At 40.2% G+C, this 17626-nt stretch overlaps 11 protein-coding genes across 11 annotated transcripts; 6 read left to right on the top strand and 5 right to left on the bottom strand.

The window, feature by feature from the left end:
* Positions 1 to 104: 104 nt before the first annotated feature.
* On the top strand, positions 105 to 1224 carry V1514DRAFT_326171 (Fcf2 pre-rRNA processing-domain-containing protein). Its single transcript, XM_066926750.1, has 3 exons — positions 105 to 342; positions 403 to 565; positions 777 to 1224. Exons 1-3 carry the CDS (start codon positions 164 to 166, stop codon positions 1143 to 1145), a joined length of 711 nt encoding a protein of 236 aa, XP_066785244.1. The 5' UTR covers positions 105 to 163; the 3' UTR covers positions 1146 to 1224.
* A 28-nt stretch (positions 1225 to 1252) lies between these two features.
* On the bottom strand, positions 1253 to 2227 carry V1514DRAFT_276637 (autophagy-related protein; the record flags this gene model as incomplete). The annotated part of the gene is made up of 3 exons (XM_066924931.1): positions 1253 to 1583; positions 1883 to 2096; positions 2167 to 2227. 3 exons carry the CDS (start codon positions 2225 to 2227, stop codon positions 1253 to 1255), a joined length of 606 nt encoding a protein of 201 aa, XP_066785243.1.
* Positions 2228 to 2454: 227 nt separating this feature from the next.
* Positions 2455 to 4166, top strand: V1514DRAFT_326164 (Peroxin-3). The gene is made up of 5 exons (XM_066926749.1): positions 2455 to 2630; positions 2695 to 3258; positions 3311 to 3397; positions 3471 to 3864; positions 3922 to 4166. The coding sequence occupies exons 1-5, from the start codon at positions 2476 to 2478 to the stop codon at positions 3997 to 3999; spliced, it is 1278 nt and encodes a 425-aa protein (XP_066785242.1). The 5' UTR covers positions 2455 to 2475; the 3' UTR covers positions 4000 to 4166.
* On the bottom strand, positions 4074 to 5455 carry V1514DRAFT_326162 (TB2/DP1, HVA22 family-domain-containing protein). The gene is made up of 6 exons (XM_066926748.1): positions 5251 to 5455; positions 5123 to 5168; positions 4946 to 5018; positions 4790 to 4895; positions 4669 to 4730; positions 4074 to 4615 (listed from the first exon to the last, which is right to left on the bottom strand). The coding sequence occupies exons 1-6, from the start codon at positions 5296 to 5298 to the stop codon at positions 4405 to 4407; spliced, it is 546 nt and encodes a 181-aa protein (XP_066785241.1). The 5' UTR covers positions 5299 to 5455; the 3' UTR covers positions 4074 to 4404.
* Positions 5456 to 5545: 90 nt separating this feature from the next.
* Positions 5546 to 8217, top strand: V1514DRAFT_326154 (RFX DNA-binding domain-containing protein). Its single transcript, XM_066926747.1, has 2 exons — positions 5546 to 7027; positions 7094 to 8217. The coding sequence occupies exons 1-2, from the start codon at positions 5873 to 5875 to the stop codon at positions 8060 to 8062; spliced, it is 2124 nt and encodes a 707-aa protein (XP_066785240.1). The 5' UTR covers positions 5546 to 5872; the 3' UTR covers positions 8063 to 8217.
* A 78-nt stretch (positions 8218 to 8295) lies between these two features.
* V1514DRAFT_326153 (uncharacterized protein) lies at positions 8296 to 9248 on the top strand. The gene is made up of 2 exons (XM_066926746.1): positions 8296 to 8688; positions 8754 to 9248. Exons 1-2 carry the CDS (start codon positions 8601 to 8603, stop codon positions 8882 to 8884), a joined length of 219 nt encoding a protein of 72 aa, XP_066785239.1. The 5' UTR covers positions 8296 to 8600; the 3' UTR covers positions 8885 to 9248.
* On the bottom strand, positions 8989 to 10893 carry V1514DRAFT_326150 (inheritance of peroxisomes protein 1-domain-containing protein). Its single transcript, XM_066926745.1, has 4 exons — positions 10500 to 10893; positions 10342 to 10423; positions 10191 to 10274; positions 8989 to 10121 (listed from the first exon to the last, which is right to left on the bottom strand). The coding sequence occupies exons 1-4, from the start codon at positions 10780 to 10782 to the stop codon at positions 9335 to 9337; spliced, it is 1236 nt and encodes a 411-aa protein (XP_066785238.1). The 5' UTR covers positions 10783 to 10893; the 3' UTR covers positions 8989 to 9334.
* Positions 10894 to 11015: 122 nt separating this feature from the next.
* On the bottom strand, positions 11016 to 12357 carry V1514DRAFT_326144 (histidine phosphatase superfamily). The gene is made up of 3 exons (XM_066926744.1): positions 12116 to 12357; positions 11659 to 12039; positions 11016 to 11596 (listed from the first exon to the last, which is right to left on the bottom strand). Exons 1-3 carry the CDS (start codon positions 12231 to 12233, stop codon positions 11349 to 11351), a joined length of 747 nt encoding a protein of 248 aa, XP_066785237.1. The 5' UTR covers positions 12234 to 12357; the 3' UTR covers positions 11016 to 11348.
* A 150-nt stretch (positions 12358 to 12507) lies between these two features.
* Positions 12508 to 13495, bottom strand: V1514DRAFT_326141 (mitochondrial 37S ribosomal protein uS12m). The gene is made up of 4 exons (XM_066926743.1): positions 12994 to 13495; positions 12812 to 12890; positions 12684 to 12740; positions 12508 to 12610 (listed from the first exon to the last, which is right to left on the bottom strand). Exons 1-4 carry the CDS (start codon positions 13336 to 13338, stop codon positions 12588 to 12590), a joined length of 504 nt encoding a protein of 167 aa, XP_066785236.1. The 5' UTR covers positions 13339 to 13495; the 3' UTR covers positions 12508 to 12587.
* Positions 13496 to 13528: 33 nt separating this feature from the next.
* On the top strand, positions 13529 to 15308 carry V1514DRAFT_326139 (Mdm33 family-domain-containing protein). Its single transcript, XM_066926742.1, has 2 exons — positions 13529 to 14082; positions 14136 to 15308. Exons 1-2 carry the CDS (start codon positions 13611 to 13613, stop codon positions 14966 to 14968), a joined length of 1305 nt encoding a protein of 434 aa, XP_066785235.1. The 5' UTR covers positions 13529 to 13610; the 3' UTR covers positions 14969 to 15308.
* An 848-nt stretch (positions 15309 to 16156) lies between these two features.
* On the top strand, positions 16157 to 17481 carry V1514DRAFT_362001 (Formate/nitrite transporter-domain-containing protein; the record flags this gene model as incomplete). Its single annotated transcript, XM_066929724.1, has 3 exons — positions 16157 to 17008; positions 17032 to 17121; positions 17143 to 17481. The coding sequence occupies 3 exons, from the start codon at positions 16157 to 16159 to the stop codon at positions 17194 to 17196; spliced, it is 996 nt and encodes a 331-aa protein (XP_066785234.1). The 3' UTR covers positions 17197 to 17481.
* Positions 17482 to 17626: the final 145 nt, after the last annotated feature.

Raw genomic sequence — 17626 nt, 5'->3', positions numbered from 1 at the left:
AAGCGTATGAAATATACGGCACAACCATCAAACATGCGCGACTTAAACTTTTTTTTTTAAACTATTTAAACTCAACATTTTTTTTTTTGCCAGTCCTGGCTTTCTTTTTTTTTTTTTTTTTGTTTTTATCAAGTGGTTTTTTTTCACTGTCTACGTCTTGGGTATGGCTTCCAAAAAGCTAAATCCCCATCGGACAGATGTGGAAAGTGAAGAATTTTCTGAGTTTGGCTCGCCAATTTCCGACGGTCATGTTGAAGAGAATGAGCATCCTGAAGGATTTTTGTCGCTGAGGCATCCTCAAGAAGGAATTCGAGCAGAAGACGATGACTCGTTTATAAAAAGGTATAAATATTCATTTTGAATATATGTTTTTGGCGGTTTTTCGCTAAATTAAATTTTTAGTCTTCCTCGGTTAGATCCTGGTCTTGACCTGTCAAAATTACTCTCTAAAAAATCCGGAGTGATTCAGCTTAATTACAAAGCCATTGCAGGCAATGAAGACGTTAGTAAACTTCACTTTCGAAACATTGTGGATAAGGTTCAAGAAAAGAAAGAAAAGATAGCGGTATGTTTAATTTGTTTGCAAAATTTTTTTTTGTTTGCGCGGCAAAGACTCTGGATGATGAAAATTTTCTATTAATGAATTCCTAGAGATCTACCATCTCTAGGAAAACTCTTATGATTTGTTTAATGTCATAGTTACCCTGACTTTTCTTGTCTTGTCGTTCTTTCAAAATTTTGAAGTGTTGCAACTTCGGCTAACTAAATATGTTAAGGTTAAAGAAGCAACTGCCGGTGACAAATGGTTCAATCTTCCAAAGACCGAAATTACTCCCACAATTAAACGGGATCTTCAACTTTTGAAGATGCGTGGCGTTCTTGATCCCAAACGGCATTATAGAAAGGAAAATGATAAAGAATTGCCAAAGTACTTCCAGACTGGAACGATTGTCGAAGGACCAACCGAGTTTTTCTCTTCCAGATTAACCAAGAAGGAGCGCAAGCAGACATTGGCCGATGAAATTCTGGCAGACCAAAAGTCAAAGGAGTACTTTAAGCGGAGATATGACGAGATTCAGACTGTAAAAACTTCTGGTGGTAAAAATCATTACAAAGGTGTTAAGCAAAAGAGGGTTCGGCGTTAATTAGGAATCGCGTTATTTTTTTTTTTGTTGGTTGGTTGTGTATAGGTTTCTGTGTATTATTAAAAATTGTATATTAAGGTCATTTCGTTTTATCTGACTTATTCTCATTATTCTACCAGAATTTTCTTAAATACCGCGCCCCATGACTCGTCTGTGCTAGAAGGTAGTAAAATCTGATACGGAAACGGATTTGTTTCGGTTGTCGTAATAGGCGGAATGTGATCCTTGTTTTCGTTAACGATGTCTATAATCTTGAACATTATGTTTTGAAGTTGTGACTCTGTTGACTTTGCCATCTTATTGCGATCCGAATCTGTGCGGGGATTTATTGAAGTAACATTAATAACCCATTTCTCCCAACAAACTTCCTCCTCAGACTTTGAAAACCAAGCCTTTTTAGTTTTCTTTTCGTAAAATGCAATGCAAACCTGTCCCTGTCTGAAAGGCATGGCTGAGTGAATATTTAAAGATGCCAGAGCCGGGGCGCCTATGGATAATGATTTGTTTGCTGGTCGCTGGCGTACTGAACTTTGCGGATCTACTTGTTGTTTTTGTTGTTGTTAGTTGAAAAGCTCGTTTGTGGTCACAAGATGACAATACCTTGGTTTGATTCGACAGTTGAAATGTAAGGATCAGCCAAACCGTGATCGATCGAAGGGTTTCCTTCGCTGCTGAACGTATCAGAAGAGCCACTCCCTGGCAGGTACGTAAATGATTCGGACATGGTCGGGTGAGACACTTTGGCAGATAAATTATTAGTCGGCAGTAAGTTGCTCGCGTTCTGCGATGATGCCTCGAGCGTGGCGTTGAGCAGTGTTAGCTTGTCATTGATCTGCGCCTCCAGGACAGCATCTTCGATTGAGGCATAGGTAATGTCGAGCACCTCGCGAGTTGGCACCAGCGGTTTGACTTGACCAAATACCCGATAAAAAAAAATAGAAGACAACACGGCTGATTGTCATGAAATGTTAACCCTTCGAGTCTAAATGCCAACTGTGTGCCAGAAAAAAATGAACCTCACCTTTCAGGACTTCGCGAACCAGCAATTTGTCCAAAACAATGTCGATAGTGATCTGTAGCATAGCCAGAAATGTGATGAGCAAGCTCGATACCCACTTCTGGATCTAAACTAGCCAAGACAAGTCTTGCCTCTTCTTATCATATGAGATGTAGTGCTGGTAAATCTTTCGACTTCGGAAGTCAACGACAGAACAGTTGGACGGTTATCTCCTTAATTGAAATGCCGGGTAAACCTGCCCCACACAATTAATTGCCAACTATTCGTTTTCCATCCGTTTTTTCTAAGCCCAAACGCTCAGCAGAATTGGAAATGGGGGGTTTTCCGTCATTTGTGCATAGACACAAGAGGAAAATAACTGCCATTGTCGGGGTAGCGGCTGCGTCATACTATGCGTTTTCTTACCTGAAATCAAAAATTACGGAGATTCAGGCCCAGTTAGCGATAACCCGGATCAGCCGCGAGCAGTATGTTTTCCTTTTCTGTTTTGGATAAACTGTTACAGGCTTAAGTTGTTAATTGTGGCATTAGTCTTTGGCGGAGGTTTGAACAAAATCAACAGGACGCTTCATTCACGGCTGCGGCGCTTCTATCGTCGCTTGCTGATCCGATATTCCAAGAGCTGCCAGTGGAACAAATCACGCATGATCTTCAGTCAAAACGAACGAATTCGACACGACCAGTTGAATTGACACAATTGCTCGTTTCAGACGACGTGTCGGTTGCTTCGAACTCAACCCTCTCTGTCATAGATCACTCTGCTGCTGACACGGAGACGACACGACTCACAAAGAAAGAGTTGTGGAATCTTCTTAAGGTTGCATCTGTTGCACGGGTTATAACATTGATATACTGCACTGCGTTGCTTGTTTTTTTCACAAGACTACAATTAAATCTTCTTGGGCGTCGAAGCTATGTAGAAGCTGTTCAGTCGCTTGGAGACGAAGGAAACAATTTAGAAGCCTTTCAAGATCATGACGCTGTTTCCACCGAGGTTAACCGACAGTTTTTGACATTTAGTTGGTGGCTGCTAAATAAAGGATGGAGGAATATTTTGCATTCGGTAGAGTCATCAACCAAAATCGTTCTTGAAAGGCAAGTAGTCATCTTTTTACTAAAACACGGTCGCTAACACTTTTTTTTTCAGGGTCACGCCACGAACCGAACTTTCGTTAGAGGATTTTAACAGCTTGATACATGATATTAGGAAACGAATTGATGACAATCATGGAAAGTAAGCATTTCACATTATTTCAAACCTCTCCGTGCTTGTTTGTACACTAACCAAGTAATCAAAAAAAAAATAGTTTTCTTGCAGACTTGTTACCGTTAATAGAAAGTGATGAAAAGCTGGTACTTGAATCAAATACTGCATCCGTAAATGAGTTTAAATCATCCCCAGAAGTGGAAGCTCAAATAAAGCCATTATTGGTCTTGCTATTAGATGAGGCCAAGGACTTGATTGAATCACCAAACGCAAGTAGCGTCATGAGAGCGTTGATTGATGAAGGTTTCAATCTTTTGTTGAGTAATTTGCAATTGCAGTATTATTACACGATCGAAGCAGAGCACGCGGTCGACGATAGAATATCTGAAGTTGCAGACACAAAGACCGTCAAACTTGCCAGCATATTAGCTGGCATCACGCGACAGTCACATGAGATTGCGATCAGCAATGAGAGAACGAACCAGTACTTACTTGTAAGTTAATGTCTACCACATTTTTAGTAATGTACCAACAGTACTAATCCGTCACAGGCCATGAATGGAACACCAGAACTAGCAGCATTCAGTGCAGTAATATATTCAAACTTTGAATGGAAAAAAGCCGTTTAAACCATACTTAGCATGGCTGTTACGTTGTACACTAGTTTGTAGTTATTCAAGGGAAAAAAAAATTTGGAATCAAATAAGGTGTTATAGCATTCGTTCTTGATTCGATAAAAATATACAAGTTATATCATCATAGGCACATAAAACTGCAGCAATACTTCTCACAAACCAATAAGAACATTTAGGGATTGTCAAAAAAGAAAAGAAAAAGTAAACAAGCGTATAGCTTTGCTAAATAAATAGAAATAGTAGAATATATAAAAAAAAAAAAAAAAAGAGAAGAATATTTAAATGGTTGTAATAAATCGTTAAAAATCACATCCAATATGTAATAGTTTGTCAAAGTGACTCGTGTAATGAGACACCATAGTATGCTAGTAATCGAAATGATTTGTCAAGCACTGCAGCTTAGATCTCAGCACCGGTAGCGGTAGCAGTGGCCTGTTCGACCTTCTCCTTGAGATTTGTCGCACTGGTAGGAGGTGGAACGCCGGCAGCCTTGGCAAGCTTAGCCGAAAGTGGCTTGACAACGGTATTGAAAACGACCTTTGCACCTTGGAACTGGGGGAGGCCAAGGTAAAGAACGAAAATCACTTTGAAGAACCAGTAGAATGGAATCCTTGAGCACAAGTTAGACCCAGTTACTAGCATGCCAATCTCATGTAAACTCACCAGTAAAGAATAGCACGGCTCCAAAACTCGACAACGGAGAAAAAGGCAAAAACAACCCAGTACTGTAAAGCTTGTTAGCCATATTTTGTAAAAAAAAAAAAAAAAAAGTCGACAATCTTACAGTCAAATACTGCGTGTCGTCAGCGGTTCCTGGGGTATCAAGCGCAATGAGCGAGTAGTACCCAGGAATCAAGAAGCCTGCCAAGTTGGCAAGAATCTCGCCGATGCTGTCAAAAGGTTAGTAGTCAGTACTATAGACCAGTCAATATTCACATACCCTCCGAAGTTAAGGAAGATAAGAAAGAGATAGGTGCCGGCAGCTCCAAGAACACCATAAGCCTTGGGAACACCTTAAGTGAGCAATTAGCCAAACAACTTCCACAGTGATCACTCGATTGCTTGCGAATCAAGCACGGCGAAGGCATCAAACTTGCAAAATCAAGCCATGACGTACCAGTTTGCTTCTCAAGCTTGTCAAGAACGGGATACTTGGCGAGCTCCTGATTTTAGATTTTATACCGAATCAGCATTGCCAAATTCCAATCAACACATTATTGAGCAGCACACAGCGGCGGCGCATACCTTATCGAGCTTGGAAACAGCAGCAAAAGCTTGATCTTGATAGGACATTATAAAATATAGCACTTGAATAAAATAAAACAAGCAATTATTGCAAAAAACAAAACAGGAGGTTGGATGTGGGCTGTGACGAAAAGCGAGCCGATCAGAAAACGAGCACGCATTGCTTCCAACCAAACCCTACACCCTACACCCTACACCCTAAACTGCCTCAGGCCGCGTTGGTTTAAGTCTCGCACCGCCGTGGTACTTGTGTTGCAATATTGTTTCCGTAGAAACGCCTTCTGCAATTTTGGCACGAGTCGCAAAGACGTAAACAATCTTGCTTTTCGATATATCCTTATTTGTTCTTTGCGAGATTTTGTTTTGGTTAGACGGAAATAAAGCAAGCTATCGAAAAGGAAAAGAGGCCAACCGAAAACAGAGAAAGCTCAGGTTTTGCAGGGCTTCGGACCCGAGTTCTTCGTTTACTGGTGCTTCATTGCACCACGAACCTGCGATTTCTATTTTCAGATCGTTTTTGTACAGGCGAATGCAAAGTTTGATAACAAACTCACTTTTTCTGACGTTTGTCAGCCATTGATTTGAATTATATAATTACCTGCAGGCGCGCGTTTCATTTGATATGGAGCCTGATATTGCAGCTGTGGCAGCAGCTGTTCTTGGTGGCTCTGAGACTACGCAGCTTCACTCGGTGGTGCCGACTCAGACTTCTGGAATAATACAAACCATGACTCAGCCGCATTCAGAATCGATGCCTGGAGCATCATTGAACGTTCGAAAACGGCGAATTTCAGGAACAAGCGCTCTTACGACCGAAGACAGTGAACAAGAACTCAGATTGCTGGCACAAGAATATATTGACAAACCAATCGACGTGATTGCTGCAAAAGTTCGTGCGGAAGACAACGCAAACAGCCCACATTGGACTTTGGAGCGAAATCGGCAAGTGTTTGGCACGGTGTGGCTAATCAAAACGTGCCAGATCGCACCGCACCATGCCATTCCCCGGAATCGGATTTATGCTCGTTATGTTGAAATCTGTGCTCATTTTAAAATCAAGCCCATGAATCCAGCTGCATTTGGAAAGTTGGTAAAGCTTATGTTCCCGGATATCAAAACCCGCAGACTAGGTGTCAGGGGTCAGTCCAAATATCATTATTGCGGTATTAATTTTGTTGGTGAAAATCTTGTACCGGAAATAAAAATCCATGCGAATGATGATGGTTCACCTTCTGGGCACGAGAGAATGCAAACTCCAGATATTAACGATGAGGCTTTTGAGGCTGATTTGGAGTTGGTCACTTCCGGCAGAGATTCATCCCAGACTCCTGCTCAGCAATCGTTGCATGGCGATTCCGGAAATCAGGGAACAGGAACTTCATCAATCGAAAAAAATGATGCAACTAATTTAGAAAAGACCTTTTCTGGTGAATATTTTGATGAGTCGCTATCTACTCTTGATACATTTACAATTCCCTCGTTACGTTTCAACAATGACAACTTGATACCTTCGAGCCTAGATATCGATTCATTTTCCTTGCCTTCGATCGAGCCATTTGTGCCGGCAGGCACCGATTCTGACTCTGTGGCAATTCTTTTTGCATTATGCCGATCACATTATTCTTCGCTTTTGGAATCTATCCGGTTTATGCATCTTAAGCAGTTTCTCAACACGTTATCGTCATTTCATGGTACTCTAACTGTTCCTGTTCAAAGATTATTAAATATTCCTTCCATTTTGGTGTGGATACAACGGTGTGATTGGGTCACATACAAAGTAAATCTTTGTTTTTCTTTTATTTTTATTTTTTTTGTTTGAAAAACGTTACTAATTCTGTAATAGGAGATGATTAGGCTTCTGGCACCTCTGGCACTACAGGTAGTACCAGTTAATGTTATGACTGCACTTCGATCTTTATCTATGACGTTACCTCATAATATTGCTACTGCTTTCCGCTCTTTACCTGCTGATTTTGTTCATGCTAAGCTCAAGCCAGCATATACGTTTGCCAATCTGATTGGAAGACTGTTGAGAGTTAACGATACGGCAAACGCGGCTGCAAAAATTCTTGCTAATCCAGGAGAACGCCGATCTATGCTGCGTGACTGGGTAAACTTTGTTGATGCAAAGTCTTTAATACTGCGAGAGGCTCCCTGTTCAGGTCAGGTTGGATTGAAGATTTTAAATGAAGACGTGATCAATTTGCTTGTTGTTACTGACGAAGTTGATTTGACCGGCATTGTTCGACGTGAAGACTTTCAAGGAAAGACCGTGGAACTTGGAAATGGAACATTTGACGCCGGCAGAAATGATTCCAGTCCTTTGGTGAATAGGCGGAGAACTGGTAGAGAAGCAGCACAGCGCGATCAAAATGCAACGTCTCCTCCAGAAAACGAAAAGATTGCGAGTCATGAAAAAGAGGTCGAGGAAAATATGATAGAGCAATGGGCACAGTATCTTCAAAATCTGCCGCTTCAGTTTCCTGAGGCTTCGGCAAGAGTGTTCTTGCTTTATATGAATAGCGTTCTTACGGCTGCATTGCGGGAAATAACGCTCAATGGAGGAGAAGCATTTGGAGCATGGTGGATGGTGCGGTGTTGGATTGATGAATGGATGGCATGGGTTGCCGAACGTGGCGGGTTCATGTCAGATAATTTTGTGCCAAGCACGAATCCTGCTCGAGACAGCACGACCGCGAATATTTCAGCAGTAGGTGAACCTACGGACAAGTTAGACAATAATGATCTTGTTGGTGATATTGACGACCTTGACGTTGATGTTGATGTCGACGACCCGATCGTGATGGATTGAAAACAAATGTAAACGAAAAATTTTGGGGCAGGACGACACCGGTTCTTGTAACATTATTATTGTTAATATTTTTTTGTTTTGTTTTGTTTGTTTTTTTTTGCTGTAAAAAAATATTTTTACATTGTGTTTTATTGGTAAGGCGTATTTATTGGTTGTATTATTTAAATATTCTTGTTTGTATATAACAAAAAAATTATTTGCTCAATTTTGAGGATGTGAATTGAAAAGCGATAGGTTGATCGTCCACGTTTTCGTATCTGACGACCAAATTTTTTTAAATCCAAAAAAAAAAAATTTAAATATATTGTTGATTATTTGAGATGATCTAACATATAATTAAAAAAAAATAAAAAAAAAAACTGGTTTTTTTGTGGAGAGATTTTGATCTTTACTAAAACATCACGCTGCCGAATTATCTTTAGCGTGTTCCTGGACGCCACTCGATCGGTATATACACGCGGTATATTATATCAACAATAATATATTTTACTCGGCCAACTACTATTCGTTCCCTAAGCATCAAAATTTCATTATTACCATGCTGTCATTAATCAAGCAATTAAAGTACAAGTACTATGTTACGCTTCCTCTTTACATGCTCACGAAAACTGAGCGTCTTATTCTGAGTACGGGTCCCGTCCCATCGTTGTCGATAATTGTTTCCAGCTACTAACCCTTTGGTTTTTTTTAGATGTTTTTTTCTTTGTGTCTCTTGCCATGCTGTTTACTGCTTGCTACACATATTTTCCTGGTCATGTTAAGATTATTGCCCAGCGAGGTTATTATTATTATGCCGGCGTGAACGTGGTCGATCAGTCTTGATCATTCGGTCATTACTGTTTAATTTTTTTTTTAGATTAAAATTAGAACGTTTTTAAAGCTAGAAACTGATTGTTCATTTATATATGCTTGTACATTTTTTTTTAAGGGGCGCTGGCATTCGGGGGGTTTTTTTTTTTTTTTTGTTTTGATGGAGCAAAAGTTTCTGTGTTCTATCTGGAAACGGAAACGGACAAGATGTATATATATAACGGTTTATAAAGATTTTTGAGAGTTTAATGGATCAACATGGTTCATGTGCATAAGATCAATCTTCTGGCTGTTGAGTATACATCATGCCTGCACATAATATACTTTATAAATTGTGCTTATAATAATTAATGATTAAAAATTATTTACTTCCAAATAACGCCTTGTAACCTCACTCACCCGGTTCCCGCTTTTCTTCACCAACTTTTTTAATACTACAATTTGCCTTTTAATTTTTTCGACCTAAGTAAAAAAATGAAGAACCTTGGCAAAAAAAGACGTGCTCGAAATTGAATAGTCTATATCTAATTGGATTTGGTTTGTCAGGTTCGAACTTGACTGTTCTGATATTTCTTGAGGACCGTATTCATACCCGTACGATCTTGAAAGGCCAAAAGGTTGACACGCCAAATCATTCGAATCGTACCCGAGATCATTCCATTCGGTTTCTGTGGATATTGAGTATACTCGCCTGTGAACCTTGCCAGGTGACTTCTCCGGGGGTTTCCTTTTTTTTTGGTCGCGTAAATGATTAGATTGCAAAAAAAAAGCGGGCTTAAAACCTTGCGAACGTGTATCCGCAGATGACATGCCGGCCGGTGGAGTATTAGGCATGATCAACTTTGCATTCTCACTGACAGATGTCTTGAGAGTATCTATTGATGTTCCGGCGTGGCTGTTCCGAAGATCTTGTACATCCTGAAACGAAATCGCGCTTGATTCGTCACTGCTATTGTTGTCTAATATTTCATCTTCACTATCATCTGCGTTGAAGTAACTTGAAATTTCAGATTCCGGAGTTAGCAAGACTTGTCCAGTTTTCCTGTGCAAGGAAAAAAGTGATCCCAGCTCATTATTATTCGATTGGTTGGGTACAGATTTTGTACTTGCCGGCAACCATTTGTCGTCCTGAATTTCCCACTGTGCTGGAGATGTTTGATATGAAGAGCACTCATTTCTATTACAAACTATAAGTTGACATGCAGCCGATAGCTGACGTCTTAACAGTACAAGATTGTTCTTGTCACACCTAGCATAAAGTTAAACCGGGGATTTTTTTTAAAAAAAAACTTACAAAACTGAAACGACCCGCACTCACGATTCAATCTCGATCCTCCAGAACGATCCGGTTGTCGGAAGAGGTAATATTAATTGACAGTCTGAAACTGCCCAACATCTTAGTCTATTGTCCAATCAGAACTGCAACCAGGGAAGTTTTATTTAAAATGTATATATATATAAAAGCATACTTTTTTAATATTGGATGAACGACATCTCCACACTGTAAAAAAGTGCTATTGTGAGCCACGATTTTATATAGCCTTAACGGACCTAAAATTAAAAAAAAAAATTTGAAAATTTGTATATCAGCACACTAAAAACATGCAAATTTAAAAAAAAACAATACCTCTTGCAATCATTCGCTCGGTAGCGGACGACGGGCTGTTTGGCGGCGTGAGTGCCGGCATGACGTGCGAATGCATGCTCGCCCTTATTGAAAATTTCATGATCCTGGCTTGCAAGCATTCAAACAAAATTTCTGATGAAGATAATGATGATGATGATGATGCTTCTTGCATGTTGATCTTATGATTTTGATCATTTCGTTGCCATGATTTGCCCCTCGTAGATCGCAAACCGTAAAAAAACGGTGCCGATTGTTGCTTGGCAACGGTTTCAATTGGGTTCATGAAGAAATAAAAATAAAAATCAAAGCAATAAGGTCACAAGCACTAATCAATGTAAATTCGGAAAAATTCTTCTTTCGTCAAGTGTTGTTATTGCTAAAAGTCAGGGTCGTTGGTTCAATTAAAGAACATCACAAAAACTTAAACTCATCACTCGTCAAAACGCGGCTTCGCGTCGACGCGTTGCAATAATTTTACTATAATATTCAAACAAAAAAAATGTAAACACTAGTAAACTGCATTCATGAGCTGGAATTTTAAAAAAAAAATTGGCAAAATATTTGTAATCATAAAAATTAATAAGTTACATTTTTTTTATGTTTATAGGCATTCTAAATAAAGTTATTTTGTGCCTGCGTTGTAGCCGTGTCGAACTATGCCATTGAGATCATGATACTCATATTTTTTTACACAATTAAATTCACGGCATTAAAAATGAAACGGACCCAAGCAGGTTCAACCAGGCATGAAATGCATGTTATTTCAGTCACTTCCACGTCTGTCGTATCTATAAATTTCATACCTGTATATATATATATACATGCCATCGCGCATTATCCAGCGCAATCTTAAAAATTGTCAACGACTTCTTCTTCCACCGATTCGTTTAGCTCATCATGCGTGTTAACAACCAAATCTAATAAATGATCTGCATTATTAAATTCTACAATTTGTCCCTTGTAATTATTTGCCTTTTTAACATTGATAACGGTAAGCGAAGTATTAATCAGGCCTTCGAGTGATTCAGTTTTGACCTCGTCGCAAAGTTCAAATCCGCGATTCATCAACAATGCATGTGCCAATTGCGAAATGGCACCTAAGCAAACAATTACTCATGTCAAAATGTAAATCAATGCAAATTTACTAAACCATACATACCTCCGTGTGATACCACAATCACTCTTTTTAACTTGTTTGACTTGGCATGGGCAATGATTTCATCCCATGCTTTGAGTAATCTGGCCCGAAATATTTCCGGCAGTTCGCCAAACGTCTCCCAAGTCTGGCCTGTTTTTTTAAGCAAGCGGATGCATTCTGCTATGTTTATGCCTTCCAAAGTACTAAACGATCGTTCACGGAGCAGCTGGCTGAGTAATATTCGCTCTTGCGGCAACGTCCTCAACCAAGATTGCAGCGCGTTGTTTCTGGTTTGCTGGCACCTGTTTAAATCACTGGACCAAATTGCATCAAACTGGATATTTTTCAAAACCTTGCCTGCCGTCTGGGCTTGCAATATGCCTTGTTCGTTAAGGTCCGTGTCTATTGCAATAAAATCGTGGATTAGATTCACTTGGTTTCAAAGCAGCCTGTATAGATATATGTGAATCAATTATACCCAAGTGTCCCTGAACAATATGTTTCTTATTGGCGTCTGTCTGACCATGACGCATAATAAAGACTTGTATGACGTCTGGCAAGGTGTCCACATTGTCTGCTATTTGTTGAATGGTCATATTACTTATTTGACAAGCGCATGTTCAATAAAGCAGATAACATATAAATAATTGCCAATGCACACTATACGATTGTCTATTCTATCTAGTCCAATACCCTCTTTTAAATGTTGCAATGTTGTTGTTGTCGTAAGTAACTTTTAATAATTTATAACCCCTGTATTCGCGCCGAGTCATGTATATCACAAATAAATGATTGATATTTATCAAATCTACGTATCAACTCACTATACGTCCGCCATTTACCATGCTGGTTATATATTTTCTTTCATTATCCAACAATTAAAGTACTAATGTATTTATGTACAATGAATGCTTTTTATTTATCTACAGAAAAACATACTACCTATACATTTAATTGGCCGACGGTTTTTTAGCTGTAATGACAATCAGCATAATCCTCATTTAATATATATATATAAGGCTATCAAATAAAGACTTTCAACTTACTTCCGTACTTCGAACGAGACGTGGTCCGGTTAGGAACTCCGCCCATATCACGCGAGCCTGTCCATATATCAATTAGAAAACCCGGGGGGTACAAGATAAATTATTTTTTTTTAATCGTATCCACGCACCTCTAACAATATGATATTTCACACCGGGAAGATCCTGCGAACGACCTCCTCTGACTGACACGACCGAATGCTCCTGGATCTGAAGTTGCAAGTTTAGTTAGAAAAACCATACTCTTGAATTTTTGGAAATAATGCCCGACAAGAGCAAGCAAATAAAATAATAATAATAAGTGACAACTAACATTGTGACCTTCACCGGAAATGTAACCATACACAAACTTGCCGTTTGTCAGTTTCACCCTGGCAACTTTTCGCTGCGCCGAATTTGGCTTCTTTGGCTTCATGACAGCAACACGAACAACAACTCCCTTACGTTGCGGACATCTATCAAGATCTGGTGCTTCTGAAAATTTCACTGCTCTTCTCGGTTTCCGGCATCCATTAATGACCTGCCTAAGAGTCGCATTCGCAAACGGCGTGCTCGAAAACGACCTAACCGATGGCGCAAATTTGGGCACCACCCGGGACATCGTGAAAATTGGCATGACAGTAGTGGTTGCACATATCCGCCGCAATAAAAATGACATTATTCTTCTTTTCTTGTACTTTGAACTATTATTATTAAACCAATTGCGATCTAGTAGAGACAATATTGGATTGAATATTCAAAACGGTAGTTATTCGGTTTCAAAAATTGTATTCCCGAGAAGTAAAAAAATATTACCCGGATTTCCCCCTGCTAATTGAGAAGCGAACCCTTCTCTGCCCAACGTACAATATTGGTTTTTTCTATATATAATATATACTCTTTTAATACATTGATGCTGTTAAATAAACTGTGAGAAATACGTGATATCGAATGTCTTGCATGTGGATGGTCAGGCGATCTCTGAATTGTGGAATCTGGCGGTTTCAAAACAGCTGCAGCAGGGAACCGCGACGATGGATATTAACCCCCCAAGGCCGGAGGTTTTTATGGTCCAGTCCAATACGGCAAAATGAAATTAATCGGCGGGACTTATTATCAAGAGAACATTTTAAAAATGGAAGCATTAATGAGAAACTAACAAGATTATCATCATCATCACCTGCGGAGCTGGATCAGCAGGCTGAACCACAAGTATCCCCGCAAGGAGGCAATGACGGCAGCAGCACGGAATTCCTTGCTAACCTGCCATCGCAATTAGAAGCCCGGCGAAATCAGTTTTTGAAAAAAATCTCGCACAAGCTGGATGAAATTCAAACTTATATTTTCACTGCTGGCAAGACGTTAAATGATTTGACCGGATACTCGGATATCGAGAAACTGAAGAAAGCCATTGAACATCAAGGTAAAAAAAAAAAAAATTGATGAGACGTTTTTGTTAAATTTTCCATTTTATAGAACGCATAGTGTTTGATGCGCGTAAAGAAGTAAGAGATGCCAAGGAAGCATACGGTTCAGCAATTGCGAACAGGTCAGCATCACAACGTGAAGTAAACGAGCTTCTGCAACGCAAGCATGCATGGACTCCAGAAGATGTTGAACGGTTCACGGCGCTTTACAGATCAGATCATGCAAACGAGCAAGCAGAAGAGCAAGCACATGCTCGTCTCACGAAATCAGAGCACCTGGCGGATGACACGCAGGCGCAATTGGGCAGGGCAATTCTGGCCAGGTATCACGAAGAGCAAATCTGGTCTGACAAGATCAGACGCGCGTCCACATATGGCACGTGGTTTTTGATGGGATTTAACGTTTTGCTTTTCATTGTTGTGCAATTAGGACTTGAGCCATGGAAAAGAAGGCGGCTCGTGAGCTCGTTTGAGGAAAAAGTACATGACATGGTTGGCGAAGACAAGACGTTGTCGCCCAACGAGATTCAGGCATTAATAAGGTCCACAATTGCAGAGTTGGGATCCACCAGCGAACCGGTGCCGGCGCCGACGCCGATACCAGAGCCGAATGATGCCGCGAAAGTGATTGACGAGACTGCCATGCCGCAAGCCGAAACGGAAAGTTCTCAAACCCGGCGTAATTTATCAGTCACATCAGTAATTGATTTATGGAATGTCTTGAAGGACATCATATTCGGATTGGATCTCAACGGATCACATGTGCCCAACAATGCGCTTTATCAAACCACGCGGTCGGAGTTGAAGGTTTGGGCAGCGGCAAGTGCCATTGCTGGAGCAGCGTTGTCAGCCACCTTGGCTGCATTGCTAATGTCGTTATGATTTGACGACAAGCATTCGTTTTAATACTGCAGTAAGCGCATGGCATCTAGATGTACATAAACAATTATAGAATTTCGTCAATGTAGATGGAATCAATCAGTTTGCCCGTTTAGGCAAAAAGTTGCCAGCCGGAATGTTTAATTTAGATTTTCCTTGCTTGCCCCTGGAATTCGGCCTATCGGAAGAGGAGCCACAAGTATAAAGTTCAGTTATATGAAACTCTAATAGCAGTTTGCAATTTCATATACTTATGACTATTTGTATTATATATATATTAATCATTTTATTGATAAAGTAATATAATATATGTACAATAAATACACACATTTTTACATATATATATATATATATATAAAGCAAAGCACCGAAATCAACCATTCGCGGCTACAGTTTATGCCGCAGTGAACGCAACGACTTTTGCCTCTTCAGGATTAGCCTTGTCATACGCCACTGCCAGCTTATCTGAGCACTTTTCACCTTCCCCCTGGCCAAACGAAACTCCGTTTACTACCAGGCCAGCAGCAACAACCGGACAGTCTAACTGCAATTGAAGAAAAAAAAAAAGAATAAGGCCAGTCGCAATTGACGTCACGGCATTTCTTCGTATACTACATTATACGCTTCGTATTACTTTTACGGTTCCTGCAAGCTCTCTAGTTCCCGTTAAGTATTACCAAGGTGGGCATCTTCAACTTTGCCTATCCGCACCTTTTGCGTTCCTTGCAGCAAAAAAAAAAAAAATAAAAAGCCGAAAAAAAGGCTTTAAGCAACAGGTTTTATATATTTTTTTTTTGCTTTGCTTCTCATTTTGGTTCTCGCATTCAACTCTTGGACCGATTTCGAGAATCTGGCACTTCAAATTTTTTTTTTTTGATTGATCAATTGCACAATACATATATATAATCAATTTCACCTGCGGCCAACAAGAGAGGTTACGGAAAATTATACCTGCTTACGTTTTTGCAGTGTTTTCATCGATTCTTTCAGCTTATTATTGGAAACACGTCTGAACCGTAACCGGCAGTTCAATGTTTAACTACGGTTCCCACGTCTTTCATGCTCCCATCCAACATTTCATTTTTCTATTTCGTTTTCATTGTTTTAATTCAACTATATCGGAGCTGAGTTAAACTTGTCTTATCGAAAAAAAAAACCCTAGCGAAGAAGGTTTCACCGTATTCAGGTTCTATGGCCATATCAACTGCAGACCATTTAAGCGCGGAAGACGCCGCCGTGCTTTTATTAACTACCGGAATCGCAAAGGCATACGAACGGGTGGATTACATGATTGTTCGAAATTTTATCGGCGGCGCGTTGGTATCGATCGGCGGCATGATCACGTTGGTCGTCAGAGGTGGTTGCAACACGTTGTTTGAAACCAATCCTGCCATCGTGCAACTTCTTCTCGGCTTGGTTTTCCCCGTTGGACTTGTCATGTGTACCTTAACCGGTGGTGAATTATCTACCGGAAACGTTCTGTTTTTATCTATCGCGTTGCTTCAACGACGCGTTCCTTTTTGGCGGGCCATTTTCAGTTTTGCCGTGTCATTTTTGGCCAACCTGGCTGGTGCTCTTTTTTACTTAATCATTGCTCATTTCGGACGCGTGCTCTCGAACGAGCCGTATAAATCAGGCACGATCGCGTTTGCGGATGAAAAGGTGCTCGTGCCTGATGGCATCACCGTGTTTGTTCGCGCGATCGGTTGCAACTGGCTCATATGCATGGGCGTTTACATGGCGTTCCTGTCCCGCACGGTCGTATCCCGCGTGGTTAGCATTTGGATCCCAATCTTTACTTTTGTTGCCGTCGGGTTTGAAAATTCGGTGGCAAACATGTTTTTGATCCCGATCGGCATGATTAATGGGTCACAAATCTCGGTCGGATTGTTTGTGTGGAAATCACTCGTGCTGTCCACGTTGGGCAACATCGTCGGCGGCGGCGTGTTTGTAGGTATCACGTATTGGTACTTGTACATTCAAGGTCACGAAATCGCTGATAATGAGATCGATACCGGCAATCAACCGATCTTGCCCCTGTCCGTGCCTACGCATGAAAAGCCAAGCATGGAGGTCGACATCATGTCACACTCACCACAACTCTCACCTCAAGTATCACCACAACAATTGCAAACAAGTTTGAGCAGGTTAAGCCGGTCAAGTGATGCAAGTCGCAGGCTCGGCCCAACCTTGACACTCGAATCTCTCGTCAGCAGGGAACGACGACTTAACCCACACGTGAGCCGTGACCTGCCTGGATTAGATGATCTATCTGAGGAAGGATCAATGTCAAAATGAGTTTCATAAAACTTATAGAAATTAGTGCATTTTTTTTAATTGGATTGGTGTTTTGGTTCATAATAATTATTTGATTAAATTCACACTCTTTGCATGCATGGTGACTCAATACACAAACCGATATCAAGGTTTATGCTTACCTAGAAAATAGCTGAAAATAAACATCTTTGGTATACAGTGTTGTAAGAGCTGCTTTATCCTCCAATATCTCCAATGACATAACATATTATCCTCTAAACTATAGTTATAACATAAAACATAACATTCAACTTTACTTTCGTACTTCTTTTTTCTTATACTTCTTCTTTCTTTCATAAACTTTATCCACACACCAAACCCTTCTACACCTTATTTGTCACCAAA

This window comes from Lipomyces japonicus, assembly GCF_038497905.1.
Source record: "Lipomyces japonicus strain CBS 7319 unplaced genomic scaffold V1514scaffold_6, whole genome shotgun sequence".
NCBI lineage: Eukaryota > Fungi > Ascomycota > Lipomycetes > Lipomycetales > Lipomycetaceae > Lipomyces > Lipomyces japonicus.
This window is presented reverse-complemented; position numbering and strand designations above follow the sequence as displayed.